Genomic DNA, 23,861 nt, shown 5'->3' with positions numbered 1-23,861 from the left:
TTATAGCAAGAACAATATTTTGTAAAATTGTTTCTTGTGGCTGTGAGTGAGTGGTAAAGGTGGAGGGTCATGATAATTAAGACCTAGGGTAAAATCACCATGGAAACTGCTGTGCCCAAGCTCACATGGCTTGTGATGATGATCTCAAAGCATGTGGGAAGATTATCAAAGCCCATGCTTGGGAAATGGGCCCGTGTGTGTCCCAAGGTTGTGGGATATGTAGAAAAGTTATCATTAATCAAGCAGAAAATATAAAAAAGTAAATTCTTGTTAAATCAGCTTTAAAAAACTGATAGCTAATTTAACAAGAATTTAAAGGTGTAGCAGAGTACTCCCTCATTCAAAAACCAGGTTGTGGCATACTTCCTATTTCATGAGTAATTGCCTGTGTGCATCTCATTTCATCTTAGCACATGGTTGCTTATGGTTGATTGTAACACTTATCCCAAGTTCTGAATAGAGGTGATAATATTTGATTAGAGTTCTCTGTCCAACGATTGGTGGACCATTGTGCAATGACATTAAACTCTTTGACATCAATAAGTAAAAGGACACCAACTGAACTCTCACCTTGTAACTATATTCAGAGTGTAATACCTATATATGCGCTTGGCGCAGCTCACTGGAGCCTTACTGTCTGTGCATAAGTTGGATGGATCAAGGTGGATTTGGAATTTTGGCATGTCCAGTTCTGAGACAGTTTACAAATTACATCTGCTTGGATTTCACCCATCCTTATCCTCGTAAATATATTCATACATATCCATGTAAATCTATTTAGTCGATGCTAATTTAGAGAGCTAAACATTAGTTTTGACAGCAATCCCTTTATTTTCTCGTCTACATTTTTTACTGTGTTCAGTAGGTTGAATCACAAATATTCTAATTCATGGATTATTTTCCTTGCGAACTCAGCTCTTTGGCTTCAATTACAAATAGTCATTGGTGCTTGCAGGACAATCAATCCACGTTTCTAGAGTACTCAGAATCCACTTGGAATAGTAAGTTTGCAATTCTAATAGAAAAAAAAACTTAAATTCAAAATTTGGCCAAGTCCAGTCATTTTGGTTTTGGTTTTTTTGGGTGTAAAAGCTAACATACGTGGGCAGAGATGTCCATTATCTTTATGAAAATTATAAAATCAAATTACTTCTTGAAATTGATTAATCCCATTACATCAACATTTTATTTGAGATTTGAGATATGCAATCTATGCAACATAAGCCTCATGTAGAGTTGTCCACTGAATTCTTGATTTGTAAGTAAATTAAAATTGAGTTATAAGAAACTAATTAGATGTGGGATTTATGCAAGGCAGTCAATTGTCAATTGAAATTCAAGAGGGCCATTGAACTATCCAATGCACAAGAAATAACAACCTGTGCAAATCTTAAATATCATGTCATTTGAGATGCCCAAATCTCAAACTCCAAATAAAATGAATATCTTTTTAAGATTTTGGAAGCCTAAAATGTCACAATTGTTTCTATTATGGTATTTAATTTGCACAATTAAGAGACATTGGTTCAGGAAAGAAAAGACGTGCATTCAATTCCAAGTCCTAGATTGTATGTTGTTGTCAAAAGAAGTTAGAAAAATCACTTTTAAAGGATGGGCAATAGAGTTAGCAAAATTTTTAAAAAGAGAGATGCAACTTTTATGCGCTTCACTCCTGAATTTACAACCATGACCGAGAAATATATTGACACCTTTGTACTTATTTGGACTTGGAAAGCATCTTTGATTTTTCATGTTTCTGAAGGAAACTCTTTTCCAGTGTCACCAAAAATTTCCCACACCGTGTGCAGTGCTATGCATACTATGTGTAATTAATATTTGAAAACCGTAAAAAAATTGAACCAAAGTGTATATAATAAATGAAGAAGCTGAAATTAAATAAGTTGTTTCTGTATAATCTATTCGTGTCCAAACAGCTCTTGAACAGAGTTTCTGAATAAACTCTTATAGTCAAATACAAGTTAAATTTGAGGCTTAACACAAAATACAGATTTACCCAAATTACATTTGTGGGTTAATTTTTGAATCGTAGATCACAACAAAAGGGAATAATTTTCTGAAATCTCTGGAATTTATTCTGCAGGAGATGTAAATCACAGTTTTTTATTTTGTGCTAAGTTTGTAAGGTCAAACTACTTTGTTACCATCTTGATGATTTCTACAGGTTGGATGGTGGTCTGGCTTGGCAGACAGTGCCAGTGATCCATATGGGCGAATTATCCGTATCAAGCCTGAACATGGGAGATTTGTGGCCAAGAGTTACAATGCAAGGTAGTTCTTGTCTAGGTAGTTGTTTGCATATCTGATTTATTTTTATGAAACCTTTGTTATTGAGCTTTTTCATTGCTTCAACAGGCAGCTAGCTGCAGGAGGACCAGGTGTTCCTTTGTTTGAAATCTTTATAACTAAAGATGGTGAGCAGGAATACAAGCAACAGGTAACTGTAATCAGACAGATGAATATGACAGATGAATATAATCATTTAAGGTCTTTCTGTGCCAAAGAATCATAATATTATTATTTTTTTTGAATGTGGAATCTGCTGTGCCCGTTTTATTGCCATCAATTAATGGAACATATGTGGTTTTTGGCATCAACATTTAAGACTTAGTCATTTATTTACAGGCAGTCTACTTGCAACGGAATGGACAATTTGCTAAAGATACCAAAGACCAAGAAACAGACATGGAGAAGAATGATGATACAGAACTGGAAGATGAGGGACTCAGACATGTTCTGAAGTTTCTTAGAGCTGGGATGCCAGGTCTTAAGTTCAAGGTTTTGAAAATTGCAACTCCAGAACGAGCAGACATGGACATAATTTCAGGCGTTTTTGACCAGTTAATCCAGGACATCAATAAAGGGAAGACCGATGAGATCACTACAAGTGAAGGGTCTGTTCATGAATTTAGAACTGAAGCTGATCTACATAATGATAAGATGACAATAGGGGCTGATGATTTTATCGAGCTTGTTCAGTTTGCTGCAGCCAAAGTTGCATTTGGTACTCTTCTACAGAGTATTGCAGAGGATGCACCTCCAAATGTTCCTGTACGTGTTGCAGCAAAAATAGAGAAAAGAGGTCATGATTCTTTCTGCTTTCAAATCGACAACAATGGCAATCAACAGTCAACTGGAGGAAAGGGAATGGCACTCTCGTGGAAAGTTGCTACTGTTGCAAGACAGACATCAGCTGTTCCTATGTCTGCTGATGTTCCAGAGGTACCTTGGAATGTTGACAAACAAAAGGTGAGACTTTCTTTTGCTTTCTTCAACATAAGTTGAGATAAATGAACTACTAAAGGTGTTGCACCTTACTTTCAACATAAGTTGAGATAAATGAACTACTAAACAGAATTGCTAGAGGTAAAGTACCCATGGCAAACGTGCACTTAAGAGGTTGAGAACTCTTTTTAACCTGATCCAAGATAGAGAAAGGCTGATTATGCTATAGAAAAGGTTGAGAAATTAATGACCAACAAATGCAGACAACTCTAGGTACATATGACTCTAATGTTTAGGAAACTTGAGCTGGTCTAGAAGATTGCAAGGCAAGTCTCTTAAATGATAATACTGGTAAAGGTAGCATATTTGTTCCAAAGCGTTCTTTATCTTTGGAATCTAGTGGCTGCTAGCATAATTTGCCTGAAAACAATCATGGCATCGAGCAAGAAGCGTTACACGTTGTTGAGACCAAGAAGTAAATGTTTGAACCAATGGTGGTGTTAAATCCCGAAATTGCTGCTTACACTTCTAGATGGGATCAATCCACTTCGAGATCGGGGATATGTCTTTTGTGAAGATAGATAGACGAGCTCATCAACAAAAAGTGAGTGGTGACAGGTCAATTGATGAGAGTGAATAATCTCTCCTTCACTTTGGCCTGCTCAGCTGGACACAGGAGGGTCTTCCTAGAAGTAATATTTAACAAGTTTTAAACACAACCAGATATAGACAAACTGAAACAACTGCAGTAATATCCAAAGTATAGTTGGCATCAAAAATTTGTCACTAGACCAAGTATTAAACTACTGCATATATAACCTCTATTAAGCTGATAAAGGCATCAGTTCAAGACTACAAGATGAGGGTATGCAAGACATGATTCTTGTCAGGTGAAATCTTTCAAGACTTGCTGGAGATGTTTCCTTGATTTAAATGCTCAACCATGAAATGTATACAGATTTGTTTCCTATTCCTACACTATTGTTTAAAGATAATTTTCATGTTAAATGCATGGAGGGTCAAACACTTCTAGGACTGGTAACTTATATGGGGTCATAGAGTCATAGCCAACCAAAAGACACACCACATAGAATAACAAAATAGATATAATATCAACTGCTGAACATGCTTAATAATCGCTCTCCAAACTCCAAAAATCCATATGCAATAAGGAAAAGACCATTACAAATTATCTTTGTAATGCAGTTAAGTGCTATGACATCAAATTCATAGTATATTCTTTCTGGCAAATATGGAAAATGAAAACCATAAGCTAAGAAGAACTTGTCACACTTCATCACTTGGATGTTCTCTTGAAGATTTATGTTTGAGGATACATTTAGTTACAAATATTTGCTACACATTAGCTACCTCTTTAATGGGCAATTGGATGTGTAAGATTTGGAACCATCGAAGATGCTTGGTGTTGCACTCATGTGGAATGAAGAAATGGCTGACGCTTTCAATGGAAAACGGACTAGCATATATAGCACTTTATTGGTCACTAAATCCCGGATATTGATTGAGAATAAGGTGTCTTCAATGCTATGTGTGGAACAAGTTGGAAGCCGACAAAATCTATTGAATTGGTGGCCTTGAGCTTTTGTGGAAATCATCCATGTTAGGTCATGTCAGGAATTCAACTATTGCAGTAATGGTGGCATGGTGTCCTCATCTTCCACTATTGCAATTGTGCGTGAATTTGTGCCCTTGAGATGAACAAATATATTTGGGTGGAAAAACCCTCTTGGAATAGTTATAGGGTCAAGTCTGGTTATTGATGGTGACTTGGCTCACATAGGGAGGTAAGTAAGAATGAACAGTGGAAAATCTAGTTGATCTAGAGTTTTGGGGTTTGAGGTTAGGGGATACCACATAATTCATAACTTTTGTTTGGGATTAGTGGTCGGGATTATACCATACCTTGTGCCCAAAAGCAAACAAATAAATGCATCTCCATGTCAGCAACTTCAAAAGGATACGTGAAGGGAAATATTAGGAGTCAGGTATTGAGGATATTGAGGAATTCATCCACATCCGCAAGCCATTCAAGTAAGGATAAGTTTGAGCTCATGAACCCAATAAGATGACGAGTGCAAAATTTTGGGGATCGAGAGTCAAAGATATTTCACATCTCTAAGTTCTAAAAAGAATATGAAGGAAAATGTCAGAACTTGGGGATTGAAGATTCCCAAGAACTCATGCCATCAATGATGCAAGTAAAGGATTGACGTGACTTCAAAAAGTAACTTTGTGTAAAATGTTGGAGGAAAGGTGTAGTGGGATGGGAAACACTGAAACCTCAAAAGATTGGCCATAATTACAAAAAGGACCAGTAGCACCCCAAACTTTGATTTTTTTGGAACTTTTGCAACTTCCAATGCACAATAGGCTCATGAGGGATTATGGAGAACAATAATTAAACAACTTTGACAAATGGAGACCTACACAAAGATTTCTCAGATTGGTTAGGCCTAAATGCATAAAGGAGCTGGAACGCAAGCAAATTTTGGCAATGTCGAATTGATTCCCAAAAAGTGAAACCTCTATTGTTATGTGGCCAAGAGATTGGCCCTATGCTTTTAATGATCAATGTTGAACAGAAGCCTGCTATTGTGCACATGGAGATGCTGGTGATGATACTAACCAACTATATTGTCAAAGCTGGGTTGAGTGCGAATCTTCTAATTAAGGGAGTCAACTATTTCACTAGTAATGGTATGTATTAAAATACTGGGGGTATTGATGAAAAAGGAAGGGCTCATTAGAGCTCAACCATTCATGCTGAACTTTCTGATTATCTACTTGCAGCAGAAGGCCTTCGTACTATTGGGTTGTGATTGTGCTGTACTTCTACTTGAATGGCCTTGTTCTCCCTTGTCACTAGCAACATTTACAACATTTCATCTGGTTAGGGTGCGGTTTGTGTCAATTTTGTGACCCTGATGTGTTTAAAGCCAATTAAATGCTGTATTATATCTTCACTATCATTAAAATGCAGTTACTAATTAAGAAGATATTACATTGTAAAATCTCTTCATTATCCTTGCTTAAGGTTTTTCAAATAAGGCAAAAAGCCAAACCATGTTAAGAAGAGATGACTAGGGAAATACCTTTACCCAAACACCTGTTGATTCAGCTAATATGAATATCCAAGTTGCACAACCGCTTGTGCATCATCAGGTAAATTCCTTTAGGAAGGGCACTAGACAACTAGATCTCAACCTTCTTGATATAACACCTTAAGCAAAATTCAGAAGATAGAGAGATGGAAATGACAAGGCTGAGTTGAGAGAATAGGATAGAATAGATAGCTGGCAACCTATATTGAGGATTTGATCAGTCCAACCAATGCACTTATGTAATCCCACCAGGTGTTAAAGTTTACATGGGACTGCAACTTGATAAGAATGCACCGCACAACTAGACAATGGATTCTTGGATCAAACCATTGTTTGTAGGGGGGATGAAATTAATCGATAATTTAGTGGAAGTCATGTAGTAGGTTCAAGACCTAGGAGAAGATGATTGGGCAATCAACAAAAGAGATTGAGGAAGACCATTAAGAATGGGAAAAGGATATTGGTAAGGTGGAACACATGGCTGAATTTAAATCGGAAATTTTAATAACCTTGGTATTTTTCCCAATGCACTAGGCAACTTTTAATTGGCATAAATCCACCAAATTCTGTGTAGAAATGTTTTTTTTAATAGAGAATGATGAATAAACTAGATGGAATGAAATATGAGATTAATTCATTCCTAGATTTCATCTTTTGTTTTCCTAAGGACGTAAAACACACCATAAAGGAGAAAGGTGAGTTGAAAAGGGACCTCACCAAGCATGTGAAGACCTGGCAAGCGCCACAGATTTCAGTGAAGAAAAGACAGGTAAGATGATGGAGAGTTATTGAAAATTGTCGAGTTTGAAGAATGAGGATGGCAAAGTATGAGAAGTTGATTGCTAAGAATGTCAAATTGTTGAATGTTCACGACTCAAGATTTCAAAGTATTGTATTATTAGAACCAAATGAAATGAAAGTTGTGGTCAAAGTGTTCAGATTATGGATTGAAGAAAGGAAGTGATCAGCAGGGATTCACTTCACCGTCAGATCAACTGATGGAATCTTCATAGTGATTGCTATTTTTTGGGAAGTGTGTAGACTGTTATATTTAGACTATTTTTAACAATGGAATCGCTTGGTTTAGAGAAAGTTATTTAAAATACATCTAGGAGTTATTGTTTATTTCAGCTGAACTTAGTTTTAGATGATAACCTTATCCAGCTGATGAGCTTTATTCAGAGCCATTTTTAATTTTAATACAACTTTTATTTTTAAAGCAATTTTATGTTTAGAAACATGCAATTGTGTAATTTGTACTTTCAAGCCTTATATACATGGCATTGATTTTGACACAAACTAATGTTAAATCTGTCAGAATTTGTGCAAAAGTCTATTGTTCAAGCTCTCTTTGTGTGTGGTGCAGTTGTGTTTTATGCAATATTGCCATTTATATGCTCAGTTCATATAATCTTGTGTGAGTGATTTCACTTATTGAATACATATTATCAATAATTGCAAGTCTACTTACATGCTTTTTGGTAAATTTGGTGTTTTTATCTTTGCATATTAATAATTGAGGACTTTGATTTGTGAACTCGTGTTGTTTGTGATACAAGTATTCAATTCAGCTTTTGTATGTATATCTTTCTAGTGTTCGCAATTTAGCTAGAAAATGTTTGCATTTGTGTTATAGTAGGCATTATTTGTTTGGAGAGTCACTAGAGATATGAAATATTTTGTCTGTGTATATGTGAATTGATGAGTCTTGTGTTCATACTAGAGAAGCAAAAGTTGATGAGTCACGAAATAGCATTCTAAGATTCTAGTATTTACAAGGGAGCTTTCCTTCTGAATTTAAATAAAGGTTTTACCTTACATGCTGCTCTAAAAATGATAAGTTAAAACATTTAACAAGCTGGCTGAATGCAGTGAAGGATGACCACAACTAGAGAAAGGATCCTCTTCACATAGGACAAATGTAAGAGGTACACAGTTGACCTCAATGAGTTTGAGAGCTGCAAATGTGAAGATGCACTTGAGCAATCCTCATCCACTTTGGCCACTTAAAAGCTTACTACAATGAAGGAGATTTATGCTATTGTTTAGGCATGCAAGCATTGGATATCAAGAATGGAGACATTATCCATATGACCACAAGCCTTTGCAGTTATTTGCACAAGAAGTTGTAGAAGAAGCAACATTCAAAGCAATATTCATATCTTTAACAATTCCAGTTGAAAAACACGCAGAAGGGAAATGCTAGTCCAATAGTAGATTGTTTGAGCAAATTTTCAGTTTTAAGCTCTTCTTGTGCTTCACACATGGGCATGACACCAATACATGCTCAAAATTGTACAAATCTTATTCAGATTTTGTGAATATGTAATAGGGATTTCATAAATGTAAGACCATTTGAGACTACCACTTGCAGGATGAACTTTTGTATCATTTGGCGCACTCATGTGTATTGCATGAGGCAGATTGCCAAAACATGATGTGGGAGGCTCACTTAAAAAAGATCCTAGGCTATTTTCGAATAAAAAAGACTTGTGGTTTTGAAGCAATATTTCTTTTCCCCACATCATAGATCTGATATAAGATTGTTAAATTATGGATTGTTTGTATCACAGCCAAGCTAACTAACAAGAAGAAAAGGCAGGTAGTGCTAAGATCGACATTGAGCATAGTATACCTTTTAGGTTGCTGACTAATTGTGGCCTCATTTGTAGAAGGAAAGACTCATAGGAAGTTGCCACAAGATCCATCCTCCTTGGTTTGCATCCGTCATTTTTTTTAATGCAGCATTTCAACAAAATGGTTCAAGTAGTTGACTCCATGGTCAAATGCAATATAAATCTAGAGATTTCTTTGTAGTAGACCTTCAATGTAGGTCGGATACTGTTGATAGAAAAAAGAGAAAATCTTAAGTTAAAACTTACAAACAACTTTTCACAGCATCTTTCTGCAGCTTACTGCAATGGGGACCATTGCCTCTTAAGGAAAGGCAATCATTCCAAGAGGATTTGTGGCTTTGATTGACCCAATGTAATGGCAGCACTTGCACCATGAAAGTATAATAAAACACAAATAAATGTGTATACATGTGTTTAAATTGGACCTGTTGCCAAAACCATGTTGTTCCAACACACCATGCTCAGGTAATTCAAAAATCCAATCAAAACCAGGTAAATGGATCAAATCATGAAAAAATGTGAGTAAATGAAAAAATCGTGTTTTGTTTGTATGTAATTCAAAAAAATAGTAATTTTTTTATTCAACTAGTGGGTTTTTAACTTTTTGTCTATTAAGTTTTTGACTCTCTAAAGGGGAACCATGTGTAACAGATAAAGAAAATTCATGATACTTGTATTTTTTTATGTATGCTCTGAGCTTTATTTTCCAGTGTTATGGGTATGCAACCTCCCACAAAATCCAGCTATTCTCAAGATAGGGACATTGGGAAAATGGCCTTCTGCTGTTCTGCCTCCACCACTGCCTATTAGGGGATGTTTCCGGGATGTCTCCGTCAAAGAGGGGATGCTTTCAGGATGCCCCTTGTTTTGGGACCACAAAGAGATATTGGGACATAGCTAGACCCTTAGGACACTTGTTTGCAACTCTCGAATGCTCTAGAAACTACCAACTGCCCCCTACGTCAAATAACTGAAAACTGATTTTTAAAGAAAATCGGAAGTTAACAATTTTTTAATATCTGGGCCACTAACCCTAACCATAATGGTGTATGGCCCATCTGCACCCTAAGCACTTACAAAAAGTAATTAATTAAAATCCTAATGTCACTTCAAATCAATATCAAATTTCAACAGCATTTAGCAAAGTTGCATGTTGCAACAACAAACTGCAAGAGTGAGAAAGGCTAAAAGAGAGAGAACATTAAGATAGGAAAAGTGAGAGTCACAACAATATTGAGAACATTAGCCAAGTCTTCTTTGGTGAAGTGTGAAATTGGTGTGTGCCATGAAGGTTTGCATGGTTTCAAAGGCCTTAATTTGCACTTAGTTGTAGGGACTCCGCCCCTTGGCCTTACCCTATACTGTGATAGGGAACATGCTGGGTGTATTGCTCCATGACCTCTCTGGGAGTGCTGTCTATAGACCCCTGCTCTGGACAATGCTAGGGGATCCACTCCCAGAGCCTTGCCAGATGCTGTCACCCCAAAACCCCCGCGTACCCTCCATCCTGAGATTTCATGGAACATAGATTTTTCATGATTTACTTTATTCCCAAAATGTCTGCTCAAAGCTTTGTTTTCATTTCTGTTTTTATGGAAGCTTGTATGCATAATTTTGCATGGGGCTGCAGGTATAGCAAAGGTTGAATATAGTATAGCTGATATCCATATTCCTATTTAAATACTGGGAGTAGTGGCATCCTTTATCTGATGGACTGTTTTGGCACTCCAAATCAAAAGAAGCGTATGTGATTATTTCAGTTTTCTTTGTTCTAAGTTTTAGTGAAGGACGACAATACTTTTATAAGTTCTATTTGCATTTTAAGTACAAGCAATATGGATCAAAGCATTACCATCACACAGTGATCCTAGAAGCAAGCTATAAAAAATGAGAATAAAACTGTGGAATCCTAATACATATAATGAATTACTCACCTGTTTAGATAATTTTGTGTGATAGAAATAGAGTTGTTCAGATTAATAACTAAATGTACCATCCATTGAGCACAAAGATAACATCCCTAGCCCTGCAAATGCATTCAATAGGTCTCTCTTTACAGTGCTTAGTCTCTCTGTAGAAGTAGAAATTAGTGAACCGCTCAATCATTGAAACTGGTGATGCCACATCAGCACCATCTGGGCTGTGGTGCACACCTGTAGGGGCCACATTAGGAGGGAAAAGAATCCGTTTCTTAGGGTCTATGTGGAAGGAAGAGCCTGATCTAGCTGGACTAATATCAGCCACCTGTAATCAGGTCTCATCTTCCCAAGAAACGAAAAAGATCCTCTGAATTGTCTTATAATTGATATTTGGACTTTGTTCTTTTTATATGCACTCTGTTTGGCATGAAATAATATTTGCAGTTTTTTTTCCTTGTTTTTATGAGTATTTTAGTGTCTTTTAATCTGCTGTGTTTTTCCTGCTTTAAACCCATGTAGTTAAATTCCGTTTATTCTTTGTTTATTCCACACTACTCTGAGATTGTCAAACCCTATTATGCAATGGTTCTGCAGTGTTTCCAAAACAATAACAAAATATAGGATTTTAGAGAAACAAATGATTGCATTTCGGTGAGAATGTAAATATCTCGTGGCATACATCCAACCTCTTGGATCTTGTACAAAACTTGAGCATAATACAATCTTGCCACTTACAATTCTAGCATGATGTTTTCTGTTTTATTGAATCTCTCCTCGAGTAGCACTCTCATTGAGATTTGCATTCTATCACTCTTTTGCAGTTACATCCATTCGTAACATATTTGAATGTGTTGTCCGCCAGGCAAACCTGGACCCTAGATCAAGTTTTGCCAATGTGATGCATCCAAAATTCTAGTCATATTTATAGTAGAATCCTCACAGAGAATCATAACAGACAAAGTACAATTCTGCTCCTAAGGTCCTGAGAGAAATTGACAGAATGCTGTATGTAGTTGTTAATTTCAGTATAGAAAGGTGATCGGGTGTTGACAATGGTAACAAGTGAAGAAAGAATGGCTCATGATCCGCATCAACATAAGAATCGTAAACAGCGCAATAAAATACCCTTCACCCATTCTGTTTAAGGTCTTCATTATCTAAGTAGCAGGGCATAAGATATACTTGTTTATGAATGACGTTTTTGGGTAACTAGATAAGGATAGTTGAGGACAACAAAATTAAGATCACTTTTATAGTAGAAGATGGAGTCCATGTCAACAATAGAATGCTGTTCAGACTGTACAGTGTCCCATTTACATTTCAAAAGACCATCTTGCATACTTTTGACAATAGGTTAGTTAGGAATTTCAAGGCTTTTTGGGAATAATTGATCCATTTGTGGTAACAAGGAGTTGGACCTTTAGGACCTTATCGGGTGCATGGAGCAATTTCAGGGAATCATTGTTTCTGTGAACCCAAAGATGTGCTTACTGGTTCCCCAAGATATGCTTCTTAAGAACATTTCTGTAATGTTGGGTTAAAGAGGAACCCTTACATAATTAGGGTTGTGATGGAGATGGAGGCTTTTGTAGTATCCTATTGTCTAAATTTTGATAGAATTTATGAATTTGTTTAGATATATGCTTGGTGTTTATTTCATATCTTGAATATTCTTGTGCATGCAATGATAAGAACGTGCAATAAATGAAAATAACAGAATTTTCATAATGGAACTGTAAACCCTTGTATATCACTATTGGAATGGTGAATTTTGGTGCTTATTACAATGGCATTTGATGCTGCAATTACTCAGAAATTTACAAACAATACATGCGACATATACCCAATTCTGCAATCATTTCCAAACATGCCTTACAAGGGGTTGCCCAAGCTAGAAATATCATATAAATTCATGAAACCTTCAACCTGCAACATGGCTCCATTCTTGTGTCCAAACCTTAGCTGAAACTTCCACAAATCTGCCTAAAATTCTGCAAATAAGCTCAATGATGAACTTTGAATGAATCCACCTCACAAGTAGAGCTGGGTTTCCGTCCAAGGGGTTTCATCCTCAGAAATGGCTGTCACTGTCAAACCAGCAACTAAGGAGAAATATCAAGTATCAAACAATTACATAATATCCCCTTTGGAGAAGGACGAGGCTCCTTTATAAAGACTTCCCAAAGCGTAAGTGAGCTTCTACTCTTTGTGTGGGATTAAAAATCACTTTATTTTATTTATTCCTTATAAAGTCACTTTATGACTTTATTATCATTTTTATAAATAAAGTCACTTTACTTTTATAATTTTATTTTATAACATAAGGTAACTTTCCTCACCAAATAATAATATGATATCCCCTAAAATAATATTCCACCTTTTATTTCTCCACCAATACGTGACCAGCATATCATCCCTTATAGCTCCTAATTAGCCTATCGGGATGACGTGAAATAGGCTAATCAACTCTCACGTGGTCATTGAGTAAAAGGGGACATTACAGCTTTGAATGATGTGAAGTTGTCAAATATTTCTTGTACATGTTGGTTATTAATAATGCTTTGTAAAGAATGTTTTCCTGATTTTCCTGGTCCCTGGACATGCTTACAAAGAAAGGGGTCCATTCAAGGGGTTGGAAGAACTGAAAGAATCATTCAAAGAGTTGAAGGTGCATCTCATCAGTTCAGCAATGCTAGCATACCTAGACTGGGGCAAGGGGTTCCATGCCCACTTGGATGGATCAAACTAAAGAATAAAGAACTGAAAGAATCATTCAAAGAGTTGAAGGTGCATCTCATCAGCTCAACAATCGTAGGTTATCTAGACTGGGGCAAGGGGTTTCATGCCCACATGGATCGAAGTAGGCAATTGGTTATACCTTAGTACAAGTTCACTGCTGTCAAACACACAGGATAATTTCAATGTTACTTGTTAGCAACCTTGTTTGTTTAAGTATAGCTCATCATCAAAGATAGAGCATTGGATGAGCATTGATTCACATCTATTAGTATGTCTCTTTTAGTTTTACAGTTTACGTTTGTTTAAACTGCGTTGGATGAGAATTGATTCACATTTATTCCTTACTGTTACCTAATCCAATACTTTCATAATTCATTGATAGCTGTAGACTTGCACTCTGTACCTGAAAATCTAGAATACTCTATTCTTTGTATCTTATTTGAAAATTGTCTGAAGATGTGATAATACCTCTCTTTCTCCTGATAAAACAAGTTGCTCTCTACTGTAAATCCGTGTAAAATTTTACTGGTGTTTACTGCAAAATGAATCTGGCAGGCACTGCAGGACTTTGGAGAGATAATTACCCTGGCAGTTAGTGAGGCACAAAAAAGACGTGGCTTGCATGCAAGCACAGTTTTTCACCGCATTAATATTGAAGCAGCAAATACTGATCCCTTTTGTGGTATTTTGGGCCTGCAATTCTAAACTTTTTAGTTTGCTTGGTATTTGAACATCAAAAAGCCTTTATACAAATTTTAATAATAATATTTGTTTTTATTATTTAGGGTTGTATACTGGTACTTTTGGCCCTTATACTTCAGAAGTAATTCAGCTAAGGCGCCGTGTTGGTCGATGGCATGATGATAATAATGCAACTCCTAGTAAGGACTCGAAGTTTGAGTATTATGAATATGTGGAAGCTGTGAAGCTGACAGGGAACATGATTATACCAGCGGGACAGGTGAAATGCATTGACCAATCCATGTTCATCAAATCATTGCTTTGTGGCACAAAGTTTACTGGCATTCATGATCACAGCTTGCATTCATAAAATATATTTGGATGCTAATAACTTTGGAAGTCTCATCTCCAGGTTACTTTCCGTGCAAAAATTGGGAAACAATATCTACTTCCTCACCGAGATATTTACCCAGAGGAGCTTGGAGTGGTATGATTTTTGGTTTGAATAAATTTGAATTGTTAGATCAGTTTGACCATCACGCCATTTTACTAAACTGGCAAAATTTAATTTATAAATGAAATTCAGATTGCCAGATACAAGGGTCAAGAGAGACGAGCACAGTCTGGATTTCGTAACCGTGAGTGGGCTGATGCAGAACTTTTGCTGCTTGATGGGAAGGTGAGTACATTGTGCTTTCCTGATTATTTTTTTATGAAGACAAGGTCAGTGTGATTTAGTAGAACGATATTGACTATTCTTGATGTTTTCAGGGAACTGGCTCCAATACGGGTCCACATCTTGGCTTTCTATTGTCTCTGCATGAGTATCCCATTCCTGTATGGTTCAAACGGTTAAACCTTCCAGCAGAAGATGGACCATATGTGTGTGCAGATACTACCTGAAAAATGCAAGCTGTATTGATATTTGAGGTAATAATTTTTTCCCCAGACTTCTCTTTTAGCTTGTCATTTTTCCAGCTTTTTAATATAAATGCAAATCTTTCAATCTTAGATTTCCTATTGGGTAACTGATCAGACTGGATTTCCTGGAAGATTGGTGATATGCCATGTGCTCTCTAGATCCGTGTTCATGCTGAATTGGGCTGTGTGTTTTGGTTGAAACTGAAGGGTTGTTGCCTGAACTTGTATGGAACTTAGCGGCTTGAGAAAGGATATTTAAGCTGGAAGGTAAAGTTTGTAAACAAAATGCATGTGGACCAAAACGTTCTGTATGTGTTCAACTGTTTTAATGGGTGGTCCCTTTGTAAAAGTTAATGCCTATTGTTTACAATTCTTTTCTATATATGTACTTTTTGTTGTTGAAAACATGGCAGACTGCAGATTCAGACTTGCTGTCTTTGATCTGGCTGTGTATTTCACTATATCAAAACTGAAGGTCAAATGGAAGATGTAGGGTTCTCCCTGCATTGTGAAAGATGTTTTAAATTACAAGGTCTTTCAGAGTGTATTTCACAGTTAAAAGAATGGCAGCCATTGGTGTAGTGTGCCATTATTGGTTTTGGTATTATAATTTGATTATCATGGTGTAATTTGTCATGCGAAAATTTTCCGACTTAATTCTGATTGATTCAAAATTGATTGTTATATGGAAAGTCATAATATTATTATACACAGCTATGCAAATCTCAGCAGCACATGGACATTCCAATCTAGCTGAGTGACAGTGATCACGACTATTGGATCAGCATTTATATTTGCAGATCTTACCCTTTAATAAGATTAGGTTATATACTTTGTCAGAAATGAACTTTTGGATGAAATTATTATGTAATAAAATCTAAATATGGGTTAGAAGAGCTTTGAATTGATCGACAACTGATCATTTAATATCTGGTTATGTGGTCCCTGTTACATTACAAAAACTAAATAAAATTAGTTCATTATTGTTTTTTCAGTTAGAGCTACTTGGCATCTAATATAATTTAAATCTATGATTAGCTCTTATGTGTAATCAAATACACATCCGATTATGGATCACACAGTGGTCTGAATTGTTGATGCTTTAAAAAATTGCATACAGGGTTTTCAAGACGTGCACTTTCCTAAACTGTTGGACCATGAAGCCTCAAATTTCTTTAAGTTGATACAGTGTTTTCAAGACGTGCACTTTCCTAAACTGTTGGACCATGAAGCCTCAAATTTCTTTAAGTTGATATGTATTTATCTTAATACTTTTAAAGGAGAGTTCCTAAAGATGTCAGGTTTGTTGGTGACAAATCATGGAGATTATACCTCATGTGATCAGCAATAATAGATTTTCCTATCATAACTCACATAGACAACTTTCACACTATTGTTTACCACTTGAAATGTAAATGAAATTGCAATATAAAAAAGTTCCTGAACAGTAACTCGGAGTAAAAGAAATCAGAGCAAACACAAAAATGAATACATACATACAAAGTAATACTCGGAGAAAATCCAATTTGGGTGAAAAACTAAAAATTGCGCATTCACCATCTTAGGAATGAAATAGAGTTGTCACACTGCAATGCAGGCTACTTGGAGCTCATCTTATGGTCCTCAAGCGCCTTCAGCCCCATTTTTCCACCTTGCAACTAGGAGACCCTATGCTCTTCCATTTGCTTACAAAAACTGAACATAATATGAGGTCAACAACTTGAGCCCGTCGTATTCATAATTTTAACAGGTATAGTGTACCTACATGTAATGTTCCCTTATGGGATTGCCCTAGAATTTGTCCTAGCATCATAAGTTCAATAACAAGAAGAGATGAAATACGGTTAGATATATAGCTTTACCAAGTAAAATGCCCCTTTTTCAAGATAAACCCTGATTTAAGTCGTGCAACCACAATAAATAATACGGGATATATATAAATCTCATTTATATTCATTAGGGGTAGTAATCACACATATGAGTACATATAATTGTCTTAATTCACTAGATATGTCAAATCTATCTTTATTATTTAGTATTCAATCACAATAGTGTTTGAATGAAGGAACGTGATATGATCGTCCTAAAGCAATCTCACATTAAGCCTAAGAGCGGACACTCACACTCTTGGCTACAAGTGGTAGGCACATTGGACATCCAACATGGAGTGGTCTACCTAGTGGAACACTTGCATTACACCCACTATACATATTTCCTTTGTCATCTTCTTATGATTGAGAGCATGTGGGATTCAAGAAGACTTTCCCTAACAACCTATCCACATTATGGAATCCCTTGGGAAATCATATAAGGCACCTCGAGCTTATCCCTTTCAATCAAGCCCAAGAGCACTAATTGACACCCACCATTTGGCCTCTTGGCCCCACCTAGGGTTGGTGTACTCGATGGAACTTGTGCTACTTGCAATCCTTATTAGGCATTTCATTTTCCCCTCCATAATGGGATGGTTGGTGGGTTAATGAATTAAGGGATCTTTAATAGAATTTATTATGCATAAATATCATAATAGAAACATATAAATATGTATTAGCAACTATATTTAATAACTTATCATTCCCACATATTATTAAGTGGAGGACAAGATAACAAGTCAATAAGATCATGGATCTATGCATTCTACATCATATCATATACTTGAATAATGCAAGTCGGCTCACTATTCTAATTAGTTTTGAAATTGATTGCCTTCATTCTCTCCTTGGATGGTTTTCCTTGTTGATTCTCTTAGTTTTTATAATCTTTGATACAAATATCAACTTGCTTGACACACCTCTTCAATTGGGACAAAAAGTAATGTCTTCTTCCAAGTTCAAATCCATTCCCAAGGTTATGTCATTTCATGTTGTTTTGTGCCTTTCCCAAGGATCATTGTTTTGTTAGTTTGTTTTAGTTATTCCTCTTGCAAATCCTTGATTGCAAGGAAGATATTTGTTCGATCAAATGTAAGAAAATTGAGTGCATTTCTTATCCCCTTCCTCCCTTCAATATGTTGATTAATGGATAGAGTATCTTAGCAGGTGGTGACTCAGAAAATTGTGAAGTCTTATGGTATAAGATGATTTTGCGTATCTATTTAATTAGCTAAAAGAGGGGTAAAAATTTATTCAATCGCAAAAGAGATACAAAAGAACAGAGTGCCTAACAAAGAGAGCACTACAAAATATTGTCTCTCTAGCCACTAGTTGATCCAACATATGGAGCATATTAGGAAGTAACTGTCCCGTATCCACAATGAATTTATTCAATTTTGAAAGCTCTTCAAATTCCTTTCATTGTTAGTCGATACAAAGTTGTCATTGTAGACATTACAAATTTGCTAGGGCATTCTCTCATTCATTGTGGTATACAAAAAAAATGCAATGATATTCCAACACTCATTGTGGTATACATAACAAATGCCATAGTATTCCACCATTTGTCATGACGAATGCTAGCCTTTTTGCCTCTACAAAGAAGGGATTTTACCATTCTTCACTTTTCTCTTGTATTTGAAGCTAGCAACTTACATGAAAAATCTTGAGACATTTGCCTCATCCCTGTTACTATCCAATGCTCTCTACCAATTACAACACAATAATATTCACTAGTTTTACCTTAGAAGAGCCTCCTAGCCACTTGACAATTTGGTTGACATTTGAAGTGATCATTTAAGACCCCTTTGGGTGAATTTTATTTGAGGTGATTTTTGGATCAAGCCTCCTTCACCAAGAGGTTGTTGGTCCCTGAAACGTAGAGCATGATCAAATGTGGGAATCTATTTCCCACATCTTTGTTCGTAATCCACTAGTCATTGCCAAGTGGTTGCTCATCAAGAAGCATGGACCATGCCTCTTGCTGGCCACACTTGGTGCCCTTTACCTTCTTGTAAAGCACACTGTTATTTTCCCACTCCTCTTTTTCCTTATCTGCAAAATCAGTTGTGGATTGCAAATTGTCATCCTCGTCATCCAGTTTTTGAACAAGTGCACTTGCTAACATTGATCACTGAGAATATCTTTGTGTATTTAGGCAACTCCAACCTAAAAGCATTTTGATCCACGTCTTCAATGATTTTTAAAGGATCATATCTCAAACGTTTAAGCTTTTTGGAAGGTCCTTAAAGTGTCTCTTCTGTAGACCCACACTTTGTCTTCTATATTCAAATTGTTATCCATTCTTTGCTACCTATGTCAACACTTGTACTTTGCCTAAGACTCTCCAACTTCCTATTGGGCCCTAGATGTACTTGTCATATTTTTTCAACATTTGAATCCTCTTTTTCTAGCCCTTCCTTTGATTGGCTGAAATTTCTCTACAATAGGGTATGTGGCTAGTAGCCAAAATCATGCTTTGAATAGAGATAAATCAATAGATGAGCGAATGACCTTGTTGCAAGTGTTGTATGTACATTAGATGCTCATCCCAATTCGTAGAATATTGCTAATTATAATCCCAAAGGAATTGTGACAAAGTTCTATTTACAACATTTGTTTGTCAATTAGTTTTAGGAAGTTGTAGATCTCTTAAACTTCGCGTTCATTCTTTTCCACAATGTGCACTAAAAGTTTCTTAAGATATAGACATCTCTATTTTATATGGTGATCTTGTGGAGCTCAAAGTGAATCCACACATGTTTGAAAAACAAATTTGTTGCACCACCCTCAGTGCAATCTTGCAAGCCATTAGTACACATGTTTTACTAAAACAATCTATGCAAACAAAAAAATGGTTGCAACCATCCTTAGTTCTTTGATGACCACACGCAAAGTGCATATATAACTTGTCGCACTTTAGGCACATACAATGGTTGGTAAAATTTAATTATTTTGTTATTGGGCTTATTCACACCGCACAAGTAGCAACTCCTAATGAATTTTGTCACATCTACTTGTAGATACAACCGATATATTAACTGCTAAAAATGCTAATAGTGTTAATTACTCTTAGGTGTTTTACAACTCAAGAAATATGGGCCTCTCTCGTTAACAAGAGTCTTCACTTCTTTGGCACATAGTCTACTTGCTTGCTAGAGAAGCCCTTGTTGTAAGTAGTAGTCTAGTTAAGGCTCAAACATGACAAATATATTGTTTAGATCACCCCTTCTTTTCTTTGTAAGTACTTTGTCATTGAAGGAGCTGCATGTGAAGTTTATGAAGGTGTCAAGTATCCCATCCACTTATGCAACTATCTTCTTAACTATGATGTAGTGCTTTCACATCTTCACTATTGAAATCAAGGCATAAAGCTACTTGTTGATTGATCTTCGCTATATACATAAGATTGGCGTAGTATGTCTGCACTCATCCCAATCGGAGTGCCAAATGGGGTAACCTAATGTCCTAAGTAGAGGCTCGTTTAATTATTGACCAAGACGGTATCTTCTTGGATGATGTTGGCACTATATGTGAAGCAAAGGGGTCTTAAGATTTCTATCGTTGTATGAAGGAAATACTAAGGAAAGTGTAACAATGCTAGAAGTGGAAACCATATTATACAACAGTTGTTGCAAGTTACTTGAGAAGTGACTCAACAGTGGTTGTGGTAACATTGTATTGACTCAGTTGCAACTAGGATTCTAGCTATTGATTGTATTAATATAACACATAAACTAACCAATAGTAATTAAGAAAATAACAACAATCTTATTTAATGCATACATAAATGAAACAATTCTAACACAAAGAAAGAAAGGGAGAGTTACAATATCTCAAGTGGCCCTTGCTTGAGGAATGTAATCTCCAAAAAAATAATGATACACTAACTTAGAGTATAATAATGATTCATTATTCATATTCATATGTTCATACTAACAACAATGATATTCACAAATATTCAGAGAATCTAGTATGCATCATTCATATGTAAATGGTTAACTATTACCTGATTCAAACTAATCCTAAAACATGTTTCGCTCCTCCCTATCACTAAGGACAACTTATTCAAGAAGGAAACCATAACAACAACTATATCTAATAAGAGTCTAGACTCTTATATTTGGTAGTAACACAAAACCAAGAACGTGTACATGTACATTGAAATGAATTTATGAGACAACCTTATTGTTCTCCATAATGCTAAAATTTCTCTCCATGTTTGCTTGGGCAAACAGAGACAACGAAGACTTAGGATGACCGTGCTTCTCCTTGCAACCCTTTGACTAATTCCACACAAACTGTCAAGGTGAATCTTTCTTTGGCTGTAGCTGAACAACTACGAACTAGCTATAGTTTTTTCAAGCTATATGTTAGTCTCTGAGAACAAGCATTCATGCACATAAATCATTATCTACAATATATTAACAATCTATCAATTATACAAATGAGTGTACAACAATCAGACCCCCTTAAAAAACTCTCCTAATGGCTTGCGCAATGACTTTCTCGCCTCATGCCTCCACAACGGATCTTCCAAATTTTTTTAGCAATGCTATTTGTTTGGCTCCTCTGCCCATCCCTCCTCTTGTGCATCTTGGTGTTCCTACTCCTGTGGATGTGGGTGTTATCTCCTAAGCTGTGGATGCGACTTCTCATGCCCCCCTAGTTGTGGGTGTGTCATGGCTTGTTGTTGATGACAATGGTCCTGCTAAGACTACTATAAGTGTTGAGGTTCCCCCTCCTTGACCTTTTTCCACAATTGGTGGTCAAAACTTTGCTTGTGTTGCCAAATGTCCTGCTACTCATCCTCCTAAGAAGAAATCTCATCCTTTCCTTTGTGCTAAGACCTCCCTTGTGGTTTGTGGTCAAGTTGTGGTTGATAATGTTGCTTTCTACCAACGTTGTGGGTTGGTGTGTAGATTGGTTGTGTGTGGGGTTCTCTCCTAGATCTATATCGTTGGGTGAGTGATTCTTGGAAGCGTTCAATTGCTAGTAGCATTGAACTTTTTCCTTGTGCTAAGGGTTTTTTTATTGCTTCATTTGCTTCTTCTCATGCTCATGATTGGTGCCAGGCTTGGAATTTGACGCCACCTTGCTTGTCATTTGAAATTTTAAAAATATTAATTTGCAAAAAAATATTTAATTTATGAATAATTCTATAGGAATTCTTTTACATTTAAATATTTTTATCAATTTAACCAATACCATAGATTAAAATATTTTTATTTTTAATAAATTAATGTGCAAATAATCTTGTTTTTTATTTTAAAGTTATAGAGATTATAATTTTTTAAAATGCCACTAAAAAGTAAAACATATAGTAATCTAAAATGAAAGAAAGAAACTCTTTTATTTCATTAATTTGAAATTGAGAAATAAGAACAAATGATATCAAAGGTCAATAACTTTTATTGACTTTGTATTATCCAAATATTGATTTAAAACAAGAAGGGAGACAAAGAAGAGTAGAGGTTGTGCGTAAAGAGAAACAACAAACTGACAAAGAGAAAGAAAAGACAAAAAAGTTACACATGTAAAATAAAGAAGGGTGCCAAAAGAAAAGAATTTTGTTTCCTACTACATAAGGGTGGACAATCTAATATAATGCTGGAATATGTTGATGTTATAGCAACAAGAGATATCTTTCTCCCGTCTGCTATCTTAATTATTAATTATTACTGCATTTATCGATGTCTTGTATTAGCGATCTATTTGTTATTTCTCTAACTTGTTACTGAATTATTTCTACGTAATAACTGCTTAGTTATAATTTGACTAACATGATTAGTGGTTGTTGAAGGTTGGACAAGTTTCCTTTGTTTAACCTTGTTTATCCCTTACTTGCTCTGATGTGCTGTCTTTTTCTACTTGTGGGCTTTTCTTTTTTGATAGTCTACGACTATATGAAGGGTCAACACCCTAGCTAACACTGCTTTTTTAATAAAAAACATGATTAGTGGTTGTTGAATTTACGCACCTCTTGGATTGGTCGTATCCCATCTATCAAGTTGTGTCTTTTCATTCTCATTGATCGGGTATATAAGTCCCTTGATCAGAGCATTAAGGGAAGCATTGATGTGACATATACTGTGATATATACGATATCTACCTTGTGACACGTAGATAGTAAATTTGTTGTAGAAACAAATCATATCTGTTGTGTGTTCATACGTGGAAACCAATCCACGATATTTGCTGTATAATTCGTTGACGATATATATGCGATATAAATTCAACCTGCAAACCTAAATACTCAGAGTGTTTACATTGTTGAAAGCCAACAACTAAAGGAAGTGTGTAGGTCTTCAGTTGAATCAATATCCTCAGTATAACAATTATATAAATTAAATTATATCAGAGATATAATTCTCATACTTTTGAATTTTTTGTTTTGAACCTTTGATCCAAAATCTAACAGAATAGAGCAATTCAAGGAAATACAAATTTTAATAGATTTAAAACTACACAAAAACCAAAGAAAAGAAATCCATGTTCTACTCAGTGAGTAGCCATGCATGCATAAAGAGATTTAGAGTAAAGTTAGATTAGAAAGGTGTATGTTGTGTAAACAAATGAAATCACAATTATTGGCATATGAAAGGAATTAAATTATGATGTTTTTTTTTAACTAAAAGGGGGTAAAAATTTATTCAAAACAAAACAAATACAAAGAAAGGGCCTTACACAACCCTGTCAAGTTCCACTAAGTGGTCCAACTTTTGAGAC

The 23,861-nt window shown here is 35.8% G+C and overlaps 1 protein-coding gene across 3 annotated transcripts in view; it reads left to right on the top strand.

Moving 5' to 3' along the window:
- LOC131038369 (protein EXECUTER 2, chloroplastic) overlaps positions 1–16,176 on the top strand; it is a 49,715-nt gene extending 33,539 nt beyond the window's left edge. For 2 of the 3 annotated variants that reach the window (XM_057970782.2, XM_057970780.2), the window contains 9 exons: positions 2,183–2,289; positions 2,374–2,455; positions 2,644–3,267; positions 14,215–14,341; positions 14,445–14,620; positions 14,753–14,827; positions 14,927–15,019; positions 15,112–15,270; positions 15,377–16,176. In XM_057970782.2, the coding sequence (XP_057826765.2) occupies positions 2,183–2,289; positions 2,374–2,455; positions 2,644–3,267; positions 14,215–14,341; positions 14,445–14,620; positions 14,753–14,827; positions 14,927–15,019; positions 15,112–15,243 (1,416 nt within the window). In that variant the 3' untranslated portion in view covers positions 15,244–15,270; positions 15,377–16,176. Of the gene's footprint in view, positions 1–2,182; positions 2,290–2,373; positions 2,456–2,643; positions 3,268–14,214; positions 14,342–14,444; positions 14,621–14,752; positions 14,828–14,926; positions 15,020–15,111; positions 15,271–15,352 lie in introns of all 3 variants that reach the window. The other variant, XM_057970781.2, reaches the window with a different exon arrangement.
- Positions 16,177–23,861: the final 7,685 nt, after the last annotated feature.

The sequence above is a fragment of the Cryptomeria japonica genome, chromosome 3, assembly GCF_030272615.1.
Source record: "Cryptomeria japonica chromosome 3, Sugi_1.0, whole genome shotgun sequence".
Lineage (NCBI taxonomy): Eukaryota > Viridiplantae > Streptophyta > Pinopsida > Cupressales > Cupressaceae > Cryptomeria > Cryptomeria japonica.
The sequence above is the reverse complement of the archived record's forward strand: the minus strand, read 5'-3'. Positions and strand labels throughout refer to the sequence as shown.